We start from the raw sequence: 16,922 nt of genomic DNA, 5'->3' as shown, positions 1-16,922 counted from the left end.
TAGAGATTACAGGGACTTCGAAAGTATCAGAAAGAACAGACGGGTCACATGATGGTGAAGGAGGACAGAGTCGGAGTAGCTTATTTAATAGTGTCTGGTGTTCAAAGACTCAGGCTAGTGAACTACAACGGACACTTCATCATTCATGTACAACAACGTACCATACGCTCAACAACGTACCATACGGTCAACAACGTACCATACGCTCAACAACGTACCATACGGTCAACAACGTACCATACGGTCAACAACGTACCATATGGTCAACAACGTACCATACGCTCAACAACGTACCATACGCTCAACAACGTACCATACGCTCAACAACGTACCATACGCTCAACAACGTACCATACGCTCAACAACGTACCATACGCTCAACAACGTACCATACGCTCAACAACGTACCATACGCGTCAAGTCTACTTCCCGACGTCATCAGTGATCTCATCCACTCTGGGAGGAGAAAATTGCAAAGTCATAGAATTCAAATATTTTTCTTAAATGAAATGGTCTTCCTCCAGTTAAGACTAGCTTCGGGCGGCAACATGAATCTCACATGAGTTGTGGCTCAAATGGCACCCTATTCCCTATATAGTGCACTACTTTTGCACTACGTCAGGAATAGGGTGCCATTTGGGGGACACAATGGAATCGTCAGTTAGCAGGGTGAGATTTAAGACATGCACGCCATCTATCTAGCTACATGTATACATTCAGGTCTACATGAACTAAATACATCTAGGGGTGGTTTCCCCAACACAGATTATGACCAATGCTGGACTGAAAACCATTTTGAATTCCTGCATCTCTACAGCGCACTGTGCACCTGCCATTTGATGAATGGAAAGACAGCAAAAAGGTGTAATGAATGATATCCAGTGATGGTCATTCATCAGGGCTACAGCAGACTGGTAACCTGCATTGATACGTCCACTGCTGTCCGACCGCCTCGGTCTCGGCCAATCATCTCTGCCTTTGCAAAATGTCACTTATGGCCGAACCACACCGCATTTTGGAGCGTATTCCATACGTTTTTCCATGTCCATTCGCAAATGTGTTTTTTCTTCATGCGACTTTCATGTGGTATTGATAGTGTAATAGCCAAAAGTTTCCTTTCCGTCTTTGTTGTTCATTATTGTGATAGGCTCATGTTTAACCAGTACGGTGTACCTCCACAGGATAGCTACTCATTATTTTGCCGGTACTCCATACCGGACATACCGCCTTACTTTCACCTCTGGTGGTCTCCATTCATGGTAGTCTACATAGCTACATGGTAGTCAGGCTAAACAGTCTAGGGACTGTCCCAACAGTGAGGGATAGGAGCCAAAGAGAGGAGACCATTAAGGAGTGTTGGGACCCAGCCCGGAATGTGTAGTGTTTGATTGACAGGTCAGGAGGATGGGGTCAGGACTCCTCAGCGATGATGCGTGCTCGACACATCTCCCGGAGCTTGGTGATGGTTGCCATGGAGAGGCTTCCGGGTTCCGTGAAGATTTTCTGGGAAAGCAGCAGGACAAAGGATTACAGAGATCATCATGGTACACACACACACACACACAATGTTCATTTCAGTGTTTGTGTGTGTATATGTGTACCTGCATGAAGGTGTGGCAGTCCTCTACATAGGGGCCTCTGGTCATGTGTTTGAAGCTGTCACAGACGTCAGGCAGGGAACCAGCCTGCTGGACCTCAGCCTGCTGGTTCCTTATCAATGTCAGAGCCACACGGAACAGGATCTTAGAACCCTCGTAGAACAGACAGTCCCAGATACGCAGAACCGTCTGAGTAGGAGAACCAAGGAGAATGGAGAGAGGAGAGCATCAGGTTTAATAACAACAGAAGGGCAGCAGGACAGTCAGGTTTAATAACAACAGAAGGGCAGCAGGACAGTCAGGTTTAATTATAACAGAAGGGCAGCGGGACAGTCAGGTTTAATGGCAACAGAAGGGCTGCAGGACAGTCAGGTTTAATGGCAACAGAAGGGCTGCAGGACAGTCAGGTTTAATGGCAACAGAAGGGCTGCAGGACAGTCAGGTTTAATGGCAACAGAAGGGCAGCGGGACAGTCAGGTTTAATAACAACAGAAGGGCAGCGGGACAGTCAGGTTTAATAACAACAGAAGGGCAGCGGGACAGTCAGGTTTAATAACAACAGAAGGGCAGCGGGACAGTCAGGTTTAATGGCAACAGAAGGGCAGCAGGACAGTCAGGTTTAATAACAACAGAAGGGCAGCAGGACAGTCAGGTTTAATAACAACAGAAGGGCTGCAGGACAGTCAGGTTTAATAACAACAGAAGGGCAGCAGGACAGTCAGGTTTAATGGCAACAGAAGGGCAGCAGGACAGTCAGGTTTAATAAAAACAGAAGGGCAGCAGGACAGTCAGGTTTAATAACAACAGAAGGGCAGCGGGACAGTCAGGTTTAATAACAACAGAAGGGCAGCGGGACAGTCAGGTTTAATAACAACAGAAGGGCAGCAGGACAGTCAGGTTTAATAACAACAGAAGGGCAGCGGGACAGTCAGGTTTAATAACAGAAGGTCAGCAGGACAGTCAGGTTTAATTATAACAGAAGGGCAGCGGGACAGTCAGGTTTAATGGCAACAGAAGGGCTGCAGGACAGTCAGGTTTAATGGCAACAGAAGGGCTGCAGGACAGTCAGGTTTAATAACAACAGAAGGGCAGCAGGACAGTCAGGTTTAATGGCAACAGAAGGGCAGCAGGACAGTCAGGTTTAATAAAAACAGAAGGGCAGCAGGACAGTCAGGTTTAATAACAACAGAAGGGCTGCAGGACAGTCAGGTTTAATAACAACAGAAGGGCAGCGGGACAGTCAGGTTTAATAACAGAAGGTCAGCAGGACAGTCATATTAGCTGAGACGGTAGACAGTGACACTAGGCACGGTGATGAAAGATGTAAAGATTGTTCTTCATGATCATTCTACTTCATGATACCGCGTCATCCTCCCCTCCCTGCTGCTCCAGGACACAGCACTGGACTTAGTTCAGCTCAGCAGACTGATCTCCTGACACACAGATCCCATTCTGCCCTGGAAACATGATTCCAGACCTGTTGTGGAGCTGAGCCTCTGATAAAGCTCAGTGTCTTAGTCAGCACTGATAAAGCATTATTTAACAGCCCTTCTACAACAGATCACAGACCCAAACCTGACTGGGCGTTCACATTTTCAATAGTTGCATCAACTTAGTAATATTACTCCAACAACCAAAGATTTTGCCAAAGTTCTCTCCTTGTTTTTCAATACCCTAGTTCACCCGCCCTCCATCCCCCTCACCTCTACAGGCAGGACGTCTATGTAGAGGCAGATGAACCACCTGGAGACCACCAGGGTCCACATGACGTTGTGTTGCCCCATGGCCTGCCACACAACTGGGGCTTTGGTCCTCACCAGCTCCCCTAAAACCTCCTGGTCCATCTTCAGACCCAGCATGGCCGGGGTGTAGTAGTCTAGACAGGAGACACAACTTAGTATCAACAGTCACAAACACACCTCAAAGATATCAACCCTGAACACAGTAACGAATGTGATCTCAGATCAAATCCACCTGTTTGCCCGACTAGTGGAGCCCGACTATGCCAGAACAGGAAGGGGGGGTAGTGGGCTGGGGCGTGATGTAATTTCCTGTGTGACATCATAGGATTAGCCCTCCCCTCCGTGTGACGGGACATGGGTCTTAACGAGGCTCAAGACCATGTGACCTCAGCTGGGTTATACATAGACCCACGGCAGGGGGAGGAGACAGGAATAGAGCTGCTCTCGCTCACACACACCTGGTAGTATCCTGCCCAGCAGAGCGTCCATCAGCCAGAATGATTTCTCTTCATCTTTAGTGATGATAATGAGGTACCCAGCGATGAAGTTCATGCCCTGAAGACAAGACAGAAAATCACTTGGATACATATGAATATTACATTTCAGCCACAATAAATAGTTAAATCATGCAACAGTGTTTTCAAGGTGTTGTTGTCTGTAGGTTGCAGACATCCTCTCATTGACAGCTTAGGGAGGGACACAACCCATTCACCCCATTCTAATACAACAGCCCTCTCTCCCTCTCCCTGGCTAATACAACAGCCCTGTCTCTCTCTCTCTCTCTCCCCCCCACCCCTTTGCCTGGCTAATACAACAGCCCTGTCTCTCTCCCCCCCTTTGCCTGGCTAATACAACAGCCCCCCCCCTTGCCTGGCTAATAAAACATCCCTCTCTCCCTCTCCCTGGCTAATACAACAGCCCTGTCTCCCACCCCCCGCCACCCACTTTGCCTGGCTAATACAACATCTGTATTCTGGTGAATGAGTTCAGAGAGAGAGAACACGTCTGTATTCTGATTAATGAGTTCAAAGAGAGCGAGAACAGGTCTGTATTCTGGTGAATGAGTTCAGAGAAGGAGAACACGTCTGTATTCTGATGAATGAGTTCAGAGAGAGGGAGAGAGATGAACAGGTGGACAGAGATACACTAAGTGTCCCAAATGGAACCCTATTCACTATTTAGTACACTACTTTTGACCAGAGCCCATAGGGCCCATGGCAACAATACATCGTCTCTAGTAAGTAAATATTGGAGTTGATGTGATTTAATGTGTCTTTGATTGTCAAATAAAAAGACAGAGACTAATATACAGAAAAACTGACAATACGAGAAGGAGACAGAGAACGACTGACTGTACACACACACACACACACACACACTAAACCTTCAGCCATAATGCTGCTTCTTTGCATTGCAAAATGCTGAAAATCTCCCTATCAAATCACACACAACCACACACACACCGTAGCCTTATCTATTCCACATGCCATTCCAACTATAGAATTCCCATTTAGGAACAAAAGCTGATTGAATGATGGAGGAAGGGTTGGGATTCCTGAAAAGGCTAGCAGGTAAAGTGGCAGTAATAAAGCCTCTCTTGAAAAAGCCAAACCTTGAACCAGAAAATGTAAAAAAAACGATTGGCCAATATCGAATCTCCCATTCCTCTTAAATTTTATAAAAAGCTGTTGTGCAGCAACTCACTTCCTTCCTGAAGGCAAATAATGTACACAAAACGCTTCAGTCTGGTTTTAGACCCCATCATAGCACTGAGACTGCACTCGTGAAGGTGGTAAATTACCTTTTAATGGCGTCAGACCAAGGCTCTGCATCTAGATCTTAGTGCTGCTTTTGACACCATCGATCACCACATTCTTTTGGAGAGATTGGAAACCTTAATTGGTCTACACAGACAAGTTCTTGCTTGGTTTAGATCTTATCTGTCTGAAAGATATCAGTTCGTCTCTGTGGATGGTTTGTCCTCTGACAAATCAATTGTAAGTTTCGGTGTTCCTCAAGGTTCCGTTTTAGGACCACTATTGTTTTCACTATATATTTTACCTCTTGGTGATGTCATTCGGAAACACAATGTTAACTTTCACTGCTATGCGGACGACACACAGCTCTACATTTCGATGGAACATGGTGAAGTCCCAAAATTGCCTACCATGGAAGCCTGTGTTTCAGACATAAGGAAGTGGATGGCGGCACATTTTTTACTTTTAAACTCAGACAAAACAGAGATGCTAGTTCTAGGTCCCAAGAAACAGAGATCTTCTGTGGGATCTGACAATTAATATTGATGGTTGTACAGTCGTCAAAAAAAAAAAACGGAAGGTCCTCGGTGTTACTCTGGACCCTGATCTCTCTTTTGACGAACATATCAAGAATATTTCAAGGACAGCTTTTTTCCATCTTTGTAACATGCAAAAATCAGAAACCTTTTGTCAAGAAATTACGCAGAAAAGCTAATCCATGCTTTTGTCACTTCTAGATTAGACTACTGCAATGCTCTACTCTCCGGCTACCCAGATAAAGCACTAAATAAACTTCAGTTAGTGCTAAACACGGCTACTAGAATCTTGACTAGAACCAAACAATTTGATAATATTACTCCAGTGGCTTCCTGTTAAGGCTAGGGCTGATTTCAAGGTTTTACTGCTAACCTACAAAGCATTACATGGGCTTGCTCCTACCCATCTCTACGATTTGGTCCTGCCGTACATACCTACACGTACAGTGAGGGAAGAAAGTATTTGATCCCCTGCAAAAAAATCCAGAAAAAAACGCATGTCAAAAAAGTTAAATTGATTTGCATTTTAATGAGGGAAATAAGTATTTGACACCCTCTCAATCAAAAAGATTTCTGGCTCCCAGGTGTCTTTTATACAGGTAACGAACTGAGATTAGGAGCACACTCTTAAAGGGAGTGCTCCTAATCTCAGTTTGTTACCTGTATAAAAGACACCTGTTCACAGAAGCAATCAATCAGATTCCAAACTCTCCACTATGGCCAAGACCAAAGAGCTCTCCAAGGATGTCAGGGACAAGATTGTAGACCTACACAAGGCTGGAATGGGCTACAAGACCATCACCAAGCAGCTTGGTGAGAAGGTGACAACAGTTGGTGTGATTATTCGCAAATGGAAGAAACACAAAAGAACTGTCAATCTCCCTCGGCCTGGGGCTCCATGCAAGATCTCGTGGAGTTGCAATGATCATGAGAACGGTGAGGAATCAGCCCAGAACTACATGGGAGGATCTTGTCAATGATCTCAAGGCAGCTGGGACCATAGTCACCAAGAAAACAATTGGTAACACACTACGCCGTGAAGGACTGAAATCCTGCAGCGCCCGCAAGGTCCCCCTGCTCAAGAAAGCACATATACAGGCCCGTCTGAAGTTTGTCAATGAACATCTGATGAATCAGAGGAGAACTGGGTGGAAGTGTTGTGGTCAGATGAGACCAAAATCGAGCTCTTTGGCATCAACTCAACTCGCCGTGTTTGGAGGAGGAGGAATGCTGCCTATGACCCCAAGAACACCATCCCCACCGTCAAACATGGAGGTGGAAACATTATGCTTTGGGGGTGTTTTTCTGCTAAGTGGACAGGACAACTTCACCGCATCAAAGGGACGATGGACGGAGCCATGTACCGTCAACTCTTGGGTGAGAACCTACTTCCCTCAGCCAGGGCATTGTAAATCGGTCGTGGATGGGTATTCCAGTATGACAATGACCCAAAACACACGGCCAAGGCAACAAAGGAGTGGCTCAAGAAGAAGCACATTAAAGGTCCTGGAGTGGCCTAGCCAGTCTCCAGACCTTAATCCCATAGAAAATCTGTGGGTGGAGCTGAAGATTCGAGTTGCCAAACGTCAGCCTCGAAACCTTAATGACTTGGAGAAGATCTGCAAAGAGGAGTGGGACAAAATCCCTCCTGAGATGTGTGCAAACCTGGTGGCCAACTACAAGAAACGTCTGACCTCTGTGATTGCCAACAAGGGTTTTGCCACCAAGTACTAAGTCATGTTTTGCAGAGGGGTCAAATAATTTTTTCCCTCATTAAAATGCAAATCAATTTATAACATTTTTGACATGCATTTTTCTGGATTTTGTTGTTGTTATTCTGTCTCTCACTGTTCAAATAAACCTACCATTAAAATTATAGACTGATCATGTCTTTGTCAGTGGGCAAACGTACAAAATCAGCAGGGGATCAAATACTTTTTTCCCTCACTGTACGCTACAGTCACAAGACGCAGGCCTTCTTATTGTCCTTAAGAGTTTCTAAGCAAACAGCTGGAGGCAGGGCTTTCTCCTATAGAGCTCCATTTACATGGAATGGTCAGCCTATCCATGTGAGAGACGCAGACTCGGTCTCGACCTTTAAGTCTTTACTGACTCATCTCTTCAGTAGGTCCTGTGATTGAGTGTAGTCTGGCCCAGGGGTGCGAAGGTGAACGGCAAGGCACTGGAGCGACAAATCGCCCTTGCTGTCTCTGCCTGGCCGGTTCCCGTCTCTCGATTGGGATTCTCTGCCTCTGACCCTATTACGGGGGCTGAGTCACTGGCTTACTGGTGCTTTCCATGCTGTCCCTAGGAGGGGTGCGTCACTTGAGTGGGTTGAGTCCCTGACGTGATCTTCCTGTCCGGTTTGTCGCCCCCTCGGGCTGTGGAGGAGATCTTTGTGGGCTATACTCAGCCTTGTCTCAGGGTAGTAGGTTGGTGGTCTATTGATATCCCTCTGGTGGTGTGGGGGCTGTGCTTTGGCAAAGTGGGTGGGGTTATATCCTGCCTGGTTGGCCCTGTCCGGGGGTATCATCGGACGGGGCCACAGTGTCTGCAGACCCCCCCACCCGTCTTAGCCTCCAGTATCTATGCTGCAATAGTCTATGTGCCGGGGGGCTAGGGTCAGTCTGTTATATCTGGTGTTATTCTCCTGTCTTATCCGGTGTCCTGTGTGAATTTAAGTATGCTCCTTCTAATTCTCTCTCTCTCCCTCCCCTCCCGGAGGACCTGAGCCCTAGGACCATGCCTCAGGACTACCTGGCCTGATGACTCCTGGCTGTCCCCAGTCCACCTGGTCGTGCTACTGCTCCAGTTTCAACTCTTCTGCCTGCGGCTATGGAACCCTGACCTGTTCACCGGATGTGCTACCTTGTCCCAGACCTGCTGTTTTCAACTCTCTCTCTCTACCGCACCTGCTATTTCAACCTCTAAAATGCCCGGCTATGAAATGCCAAGTGACATTTACTCCTGATGTACTGACCTGTTGCACCCTCTATAACCATTGTGATTATTATTTGACCCTGCTGGTCATCTATGAATGTTTGAACATATTGGGGAGAAAAATCTGCCCTTAATGGCCATGTACTGTTATAATCTCCACACGGCACAGCCAGAAGGGGACTGGCCACCCCTCAGAGCCTGGTTTCTCTTCAGGTTTATTTCTAGGTTTCTGCCTTTCTAGGGAGGGTTTTTCCTAGCCACTGTGCTTCTACATCTGCATTGCTTGCTGTTTTCGGCTGGGTTTCGGTATAGCACTTTGTGACATCTGCTGATGTAAAAAGGGCTTTATAAATACATTTGATTGATTGATTTTAGTATTTGCTGTGATTGAGCCTGTAAAGTGGAATATGAGGCTGCCTGTGGGCCCTGGTCAAAAGTAGTACACTATATAGGGAATAGGGTGCCATTTGGGACGCAGCCCAGATAACGGCCAGGTGTAACAGGGTAAACGTACCTGACAGTAGCCCACAGCCGGGTTGTGGTGTCCGTATGCTAGCAGCACGTTGTACAGGGTTTTCTGGAGACACGGGTTCGACGTCTTGCGGAACTGGATGTTGTCAGGAAAGGTCCTGTTCAAGTCTGCCAGGGAGAAAAGGAAGGAAGGAGGTGCTGTGGTTATAATCACCACCAAAAACCTGCTGCCTACTCCAAACATCTCTAACTCTTTCAGCTATTTCTCAAAGCGGAGTACATACAGAGAGAAATATCTCAGAGATGAAGCTCACCTGTTCAGGTGTATATCAGCTAACCTATGATGACGTATATTAGCTAACCTATAATGATGTATATTATCTAACTTATGATCATGTACAGTGTATTCGGAAAGTATTCAGACCCATTGACTTTTTCCACATTGTTACGTTACAGCCTAATTCTAAAATGGATTAAATAAATGTTTTTCATTTTTTTTGCACATTTATAAAAAATAAAACAAAAATACCTTATTTACATAAGTGTTCAGACCCTTTGCTATGAGACTCGAAATTGAGCTCAGGTGCATCCTGTTTCCATTGATCATCCTTGAGATGTTTCTACAACTTGGAGTCCACCTGTGGTAAATTCAATTGACTGGACATGATTTGTAAAGATACACATCAGTTTATATAAAAGGTCCCACAGTTGGCAGTGCATGTCAGAGCAAAAACCAAGCCATGAGGTCGAAGGAATTGTCAGTAGAGCTCCGAGACAGGATTGTGTCGGGGCACAGATCTGGGGAAGGGTACCAAAACATTTCTGCAGCATTGAAGGTCCCCAAGAACACAGTGTTCTCCATCATTCTTAAAATGGAAGAAGTTTGGAACCTCCAAGACTCTTCCTAGAGCTGAGCAATCGGGGGGAAAGGGCCTTGGTCAGGGAGGTGACCAAGAACCCGATGGTCATGCTGAAAGAGCTCCAGAGTTCCCTTGTGGAGATGGGCGAACCTTCCAGAAGGACAACCATCTCTGCAGCACTCCACCAATCAGGCCTTTATGGTAGTGGCCAGATGGAAGCCACTCCTCAGTAAAAGGCACATGACAGCCCGCTTGGAGTTTGCCAAAAGGCACCTAAAGGACTCTCAGACCATGAGAAACAAGAGTCTCTGGTCTGATGAAACAAAGATTGCACTCTTTGGCCTGAATGCCAAGCGTCACGTCTGGAGGAAACCTGGCACCATCCCTACGGTGAAGCGCTTGGAGGAAACCTGGCACCATCCCTACGGTGAAGCATGGTGCTGGCAGCATCATGCTGTGGCAAAGATGAACGGAGCAAAGTACAGAGAGATCCTTGATGAAAACCTGCTCCAGAGCGCTGAGAACCTCAGATTGGGGTGAAGGTTCACCTTCCAACAGGACAATGACCCTAAGCACATAGCCAAGACAACACAGGAGTGGCTTCGGGACAAGTCTCTGAATGTCCTTGAGTGGCCCAGCCAGAGCACGGACTTGAACCCGATCTAACATCTCTGGGAGACCTGGAAATAGCTGTGCAGCAACGCTCCCCATCCAACCTGACCGAGCTTGAGAGGATCTGCAGAGAAGAATGGGAGAAACTCCCCATATACAGGTGTGCCAAGCTTGTAGCGTCATACCCAAGAAGACTCGAGGCTGTAATCACTGCCAAAGGTGCTTCAACAAAGTACTGGGTAAAGGGTCTGAATACTTATGTAAATGTGATATTTCCTGGGGTTCTTTAATTTTATAAAACTGCAAACATTATATTTTTTTTTTTACTGTTTTTGCTTTGTCATTATGGGGTATTGATGAAGAAACAAAACAATTAAATCAATTTTAGAATAAGGCTGTAACGTAACAAAATGTGGAAAAAGTCAAGGGGTCTGAACACTTTCAAATGCTAACCTATGATGTACAGTGGGGAAAAAAAGTATTTAGTCAGCCACCAATTGTGCAAGTTCTCCCACTTAAAAAGATGAAAGGCCTGTAATTTTCATCGTAGGTACACGTCAACTATGACAGACAAAATGAGAAAAAACAAATCCAGAAAATCACATTGTAGGATTTTTTATGAATTTATTTGCAAATGATGGTGGAAAATAAGTATTTGGTCAATAACAAAAGTTTCTCAATACTTTGTTATATACCCTTTGTTGGCAATGACACAGGTCAAATGTTTTCTGTAAGTCTTCACAAGGTTTTCACACACTGTTGCTGGTATTTTGGCCCATTCCTCCATGCAGATCTCCTCTAGAGCAGTGATGTTTTGGGGCTGTCGCTGGGCAACACGGACTTTCAACTCCCTCCAAAGATTTTCTATGGGGTTGAGATCTGGAGACTGGCTAGGCCACTCCAGGACCTTGAAATGCTTCTTACGAAGCCACTCCTTCGTTGCCCGGGCGGTGTGTTTGGGATCATTGTCATGCTGAAAGACCCAGCCACGTTTCATCTTCAATGCTCTTGCTGATGGAAGGAGGTTTTCACTCAAAATCTCACGATACATGGCCCCATTCATTCTTTCCTTTACACGGATCAGTCGTCCTGGTCCCTTTGCAGAAAAACAGCCCCAAAGCATGATGTTTCCACCCCTATGCTTCACAGTAGGTATGGTGTTCTTTGGATGCAACTCAGCATTCTTTGTCCTCCAAACACGACGAGTTGAGTTTTTACCAAAAAGTTATATTTTGGTTTCATCTGACCATATGACAGTCTCCCAATCCTCTTCTGGATCATCCAAATGCACTCTAGCAAACTTCAGACGGGCCTGGACATGTACTGGCTTAAGCAGGGGGACACGTTTTGCACTGCAGGATTTGAGTCCCTGGCGGCGTAGTGTGTTACTGATGGTAGGCTTTGTTACTTTGGTCCCAGCTCTCTGCAGGTCATTCACTAGGTCCCCCCGTGTGGTTCTGGGATTTTTGCTCACCGTTCTTGTGATTATTTTGACCCCACGGAGTGAGATCTTGCGTGGAGCCCCAGATCGAGGGAGATTATCAGTGGTCTTGTATGTCTTCCATTTCCTAATAATTGCTCCCACAGTTGATTTCTTCAAACCAAGCTGCTTACCTATTGCAGATTCAGTCTTCCCAGCCTGGTGCAGGTCTACAATTTTGTTTCTGGTGTCCTTTGACAGCTCTTTGGTCTTGGCCATAGTGGAGTTTGGAGTGTGACTGTTTGAGGTTGTGGACAGGTGTCTTTTATACTGATAACAAGTTCAAACAGGTGCCATTAATACAGGTAACGAGTGGAGGACAGAGGAGCCTCTTAAAGAAGAAGTTACAGGTCTGTGAGAGCCAGAAATCTTGCTTGTTTGTAGGTGACCAAATACTTATTTTCCACCATAATTTGCAAATAAATTCATAAAAAATCCTACAATGTGATTTTCTGGATTTTTTTCTTCTCAATTTGTCTGTCATAGTTGACATGTACCTATGATGAAAATTACAGGCCTCTCTCATCTTTTTAAGTGGGAGAAACTGCACAATTGGTGGCTGACTAAATACTTTTTTTCCCCACTGTATATTAGCTAACCCATGATGATGTACATTAGCTAACCTATGATGTATATTAGCTAACCCATGATGATGTACATTAGCTATCCCATGATGATGTCCATTAGCTAACCTATGATGATGTCCATTAGCTAACCCATGATGATGTATATTAGCTAACCCATGATGATGTATATTAGCTAACCCATGATGATGTACATTAGCTAACCCATGATGATGATGTCCATAAGCTCACCTGTGCGTATGGAGTCCACCAGCTTGGGGTCGTGCTGTTGCTCCGTAGTGTCCAGTAGAGAGTGATAGTAGCCTGGGTTCTTCTCCAGGTGCTCCTGGGCCCCGCTGGCTGCCATCCAGGTCAACCCTCGGTGCTCGTTGGGCACGCCCTTACGCACATACCGTTTCACTGTGGGAGTGTTTCATGAGTCAGTGAGTCTCTCTCTCTCTCACACACACACTTTTACTCGCACACATCCTAGAAGCAGCATGAACAAAAACACTGATTTGACGTGTGCTATACAGTCAGTGTGCTCCGATCAGGTCCTAAAATGAACACCTGCCAAATGTATAAAATGGAAGTGGAAGCCTAAGTATTGTTGTCCATTACTTTACTCCAATTAGGGGAGGGGTGGTAGGGTTAGGGGAAAATAATAAAGAAGGAAAATATATACATATTTAAAATAATATATATATATTTACAACAACAAAACATACATATACATATACGGGGGATTGGAAATGATGCAGACAATTACATTGATAGAAGCCTCAATCTATCTGTAATATTAAAGCTGATAATACTAATAAGAATAAAAAAACAAAAATAACCAACAACAAAAAACACCTGCCAAATGCGGGTAGATTTTGGCATTGGCGGTTAAGATATCTATCAAGTATGATCATATTTATAGTAAAATAAATGCTGCCATAGCTGTTTTCAAAGTATTTCTGCCGTTTTGTTTCACAGCTGGTAAATTAAATCGCACAAAGTCAAAGAACTAAGAATCCTATACAGCCTATTCCACCTGAATTTTTAGAAACAGTCATCAAAGTTGGTCTAATTGACTTGAAACAAAAGTCTACTGAAGTGAATCTTTGTCCTTGTGTTTCTTGGCTATGTACATTGTTTTGTTCACAAACTAGGTTTGAGTTTCAACAGCTAGGGAAGAGAAGACAAAGCTTCTCCTAGTCAGACTCAATCTCACAGGCACAAACATGACTCTCTGAGTTGCGCTACCACGGTAACCTACCGCCCTTAAAGGGGCAGGTGAACATTTTTGTCTCATCTGTGATATTTTGGTTAAAAGACCCGGGACACAAAAAATGAAATTAAACAATATACCACATTACTTCTTACGAGTAATACATTTATTGTTTTAGAAACATTACAACGCATGCTCATCTGTTTTTTTGTGGTTTGTTGGTGTCATTTTAACAAAAAAATAATATTTTGCCTGGTAAAAAAAATCTACCTGTCACAGTGGCTGGTGGACCAAAAAGTAAATGTTATGCTCTGGCTCCGATTAAGTCCCACTCACCCTTGATACTCTTCTCCAGCCGTCCCCGGCCCTGCAGCAGCTTGGACCACCTGATGGACCTTCTGGTGAGCACGGCCAGGTACTCTGACATCAGCTCCTCATACGACTCATAGTCAAAGTCCTTTGACCGCTCAAAGCCATACGGGTCCACACTGAAACAGAGTCACAGCCATTCGGGTCCACACTGAAGACACCACACAGGGTTTACAATAGAGTCCAAGCCAAGCGGGTCCACAGCAATGTTTCAGTTCCAATCAGAGTCTAGCTAGCAGGAGTCAGAAACTAAGTCAATCTAAAGGGGATATTGAGCGACGTGCGTAGTGAGACTGGTGAGTAGTAGTAGTAGTATGTGTGGCAATCTGTTGTTTGGTATGGAATCTGGGCATAGAATGGCCCTTTATAAAGACCAGACACATTCTCCAGTCAGCGTGAGTTCCAGGAGTAGACTTAATAAGATCTTAGAGTAATGATATTGTGTGGATTAGTGACCTAATGGGATGTTCCCACTAGTTGCTGGGTGATTACTGAACGGTGGTGGAGTAAGACACTATGGAAAGGAAGAGGGGATATTATTATTTATTATTATTATAGAATGAGAGGCCACCAAGGATATTATAGTAAACTAAAACTAATCATGAAAAAACGATTTAGTAAAGTGAAATAAAATTAACAAACCCGTTTGAAAAACTAAAACTACACTGAAACTATTAGCTTTTACTCCAAAACAAACTAATATAAAATAAAACAATCATCAATTATGTTTTAAATAATATAAATAAAACACTCAACTATAATAACCCTGGGGGCCACAATGTGTAACCTATCATTTAGGACAAGTTACAACCTAAAAAAACAAACATCAGTGAACTTCAACAAAGCTTTGCACTGAAAGGTAAGTAGCCTAGGGCCTAATGTTTTGGTTGAGAACTTTCCGAGCCGGCGATGTTCATCCTAGTCCTTAGTGATCTTCAATCTGGTGACTCAAAACTGTGCAAGCGTTTGTTCCAGCTCAGTACTAACATACCGGATTCAACTAATCAAACCATTAAGCACGTTGAATCGGGTGTGTTAGAAAAATACTGGGCTGGAACAAACGCCTGCACAGTTTCGAGTCACCAGATATAAGATCACTATGTTTCAGTGTGCACAACAGTGGAGGAACCCTGGCCATAGCACAACAGTGGAGGAACCCTGACCATAGCACAACACGTGTGACTAGCTATTAAAACGTGTGTAATCTCGATGGTGGGGGACGGGGTGTCGGGTGGAGGTTGTGAGGCAGCCTGGAATAGTGCACATGCCATTACGAAGGACCAACACTCCTCGCATTCTCAACACATCAATTTAGCTAGCTAACTACTGTATAAGGTAGATTTGCAAAACACAAGTACAACCACCACATGCCATGGTTTGTCGTTAGCCAGTTTAACTAGTTAGCGTTGGCCAATTTTGTTTATTTTTACATAACTCTGCCTAAAATGGTATAACTTTTGTGTAACGCTAAGAACATTCAATTCTCAGGTATATGGTGGTAGGGACGGGCGGAAATATGCGAATATTCGTAGCCAGCTAGTTTGTTTATTTGGCATGTAACTTTTGCTAGCTATAAAGTGTGGCTACCTGTGCACTCTGTCTTTGGCGCTGCTGCCACTGGGAGGAGAGTTGATAGTTGAGTTCAGGCTTCGAAGTTGCGGCGAGCGAACCCTGTTCGCTTTGTTCTTTTTCTTTTCCATGTGTGAACCCAAATATATTCCAGAGATGCCTTGGAAATATGGCCTAAAAGTTTGGTTAATTGCAGCAGGCTATCATGTAGTCCTAAATTTGAAAGCTGTGTTGGCACAAGTTGAAACGATATCGGTTCTCTTTCGCCATGAAGCGAGTCCCACAACAGCAAATCCCAGGCGTGGACTCGGATTCCGATCAGGGGGGACAGTCGGAAAGCGTCACTCGATGTCCCTGACAGTCAAACAACGGGGAGGTGTATTGTCCCACCCTAGGCACTAGCAAGTTCAGCTGGAAGAGGAGAGTAAAGTGTCTCGAGCTTTCATCCTATCTGGAAGAGAGAACCCCGTTTTTGCACCTGGATCGTTACTTTGGTGGCTGAAACTGAAGAACAACCGCAATCTGGCAACAACAATATTAAACGCGATCGGCTGAATCCACAGCGTCTCGAAACATGGTCCATCATTAACAAATATCTTGAAATGTCTATGAATCCGCGGGGTGGGTTCTTTCCACGTATTCCATGGTAGAACACCTGACCGCGCATGAGCTCCGTTAAGCCTCGGGGCACATGTCAATCAAGCATGAGCGGGAAATAGAACCGCCCACTCTAAATATTCTACGCACGTAACTCCAAAACTATCCGCGATGAAATAATTTACCTATTCAATCATGTATAACCACATATCATTTTCTTAAATTAATCTTCATAATATACTAGGTTTACAAAATGTCCACAATGCCACGTCATGATAACTGAATGGGGAAACCCTTCTGATGCTTACCTTTAGCCACTCCCCCTGACAGGTGATTTTACAGAAGATGACGTCATGCACCACACATGCCATGACAAACTGTGTTTGTGTGTGTGTGCGTGTGTGTTTGAGCGTAACCCATCAATAAAAGTGCACGTCCACCTTTTCTTAGCACAAAAATAGTGTGTTTAGTTCTGTTTTTCCTAGCATCAGTGAAATGTGACTGTGGTGTGAACAGTATGAGATATTTAGGTTATTTCCCAAGGTTATGGTCCCTGTCTGTAGCCAAAACCCTCGCGGTGAGGGCACATTTAAGGTACAGTGGTAGTAGAAC

The 16,922-nt window shown here is 44.8% G+C and overlaps 1 protein-coding gene across 2 annotated transcripts; it reads right to left on the bottom strand.

Annotated features, from left to right (window-relative positions):
* Positions 1 to 56: 56 nt before the first annotated feature.
* grtp1a (growth hormone regulated TBC protein 1a) lies at positions 57 to 16,380 on the bottom strand. Of its 2 annotated transcripts, XR_014610627.1 has the most exons (9): positions 15,732 to 16,380; positions 14,112 to 14,263; positions 12,812 to 12,979; positions 9,088 to 9,212; positions 3,799 to 3,895; positions 3,302 to 3,474; positions 1,602 to 1,787; positions 648 to 1,503; positions 57 to 583 (listed from the first exon to the last, which is right to left on the bottom strand). XR_014610627.1 is itself a non-coding variant. In XM_084152731.1 (8 exons), the coding sequence occupies exons 1-8, from the start codon at positions 15,842 to 15,844 to the stop codon at positions 1,411 to 1,413; spliced, it is 1,107 nt and encodes a 368-aa protein (XP_084008857.1). In that variant the 5' UTR covers positions 15,845 to 16,380; the 3' UTR covers positions 57 to 1,410. The 2 variants fall into 2 exon arrangements, 1 of the variants encoding a protein (XP_084008857.1); XM_084152731.1 differs by having other exon boundaries at positions 57 to 1,503.
* Between the last annotated feature and the right edge of the window lie 542 nt (positions 16,381 to 16,922).

This window comes from Coregonus lavaretus, assembly GCF_964263955.1.
Source record: "Coregonus lavaretus genome assembly, chromosome: 35".
In the NCBI taxonomy this organism is placed as follows: domain Eukaryota; kingdom Metazoa; phylum Chordata; class Actinopteri; order Salmoniformes; family Salmonidae; genus Coregonus; species Coregonus lavaretus.
Note: the sequence above shows the minus strand (reverse complement) of the source record. Positions and strands in the feature narration are given on the sequence as shown.

Excerpts from the sequence above, each read along its gene's own strand:
- grtp1a (XM_084152731.1), bottom strand. The coding sequence starts at position 15,844 with ATGGAAAAGAAAAAGAACAAAGCGAACAGGGTTCGCTCGCCGCAACTT. Across the intron at positions 12,980-14,111 it reads GCTGGAGAAGAGTATCAAGG|TGAAACGGTATGTGCGTAAG; the intron begins GTGAGTGGGACT and ends ACACTCCCACAG. Across the intron at positions 9,213-12,811 it reads GGTGGACTCCATACGCACAG|ACTTGAACAGGACCTTTCCT; the intron begins GTGAGCTTATGG and ends TCTCCCTGGCAG.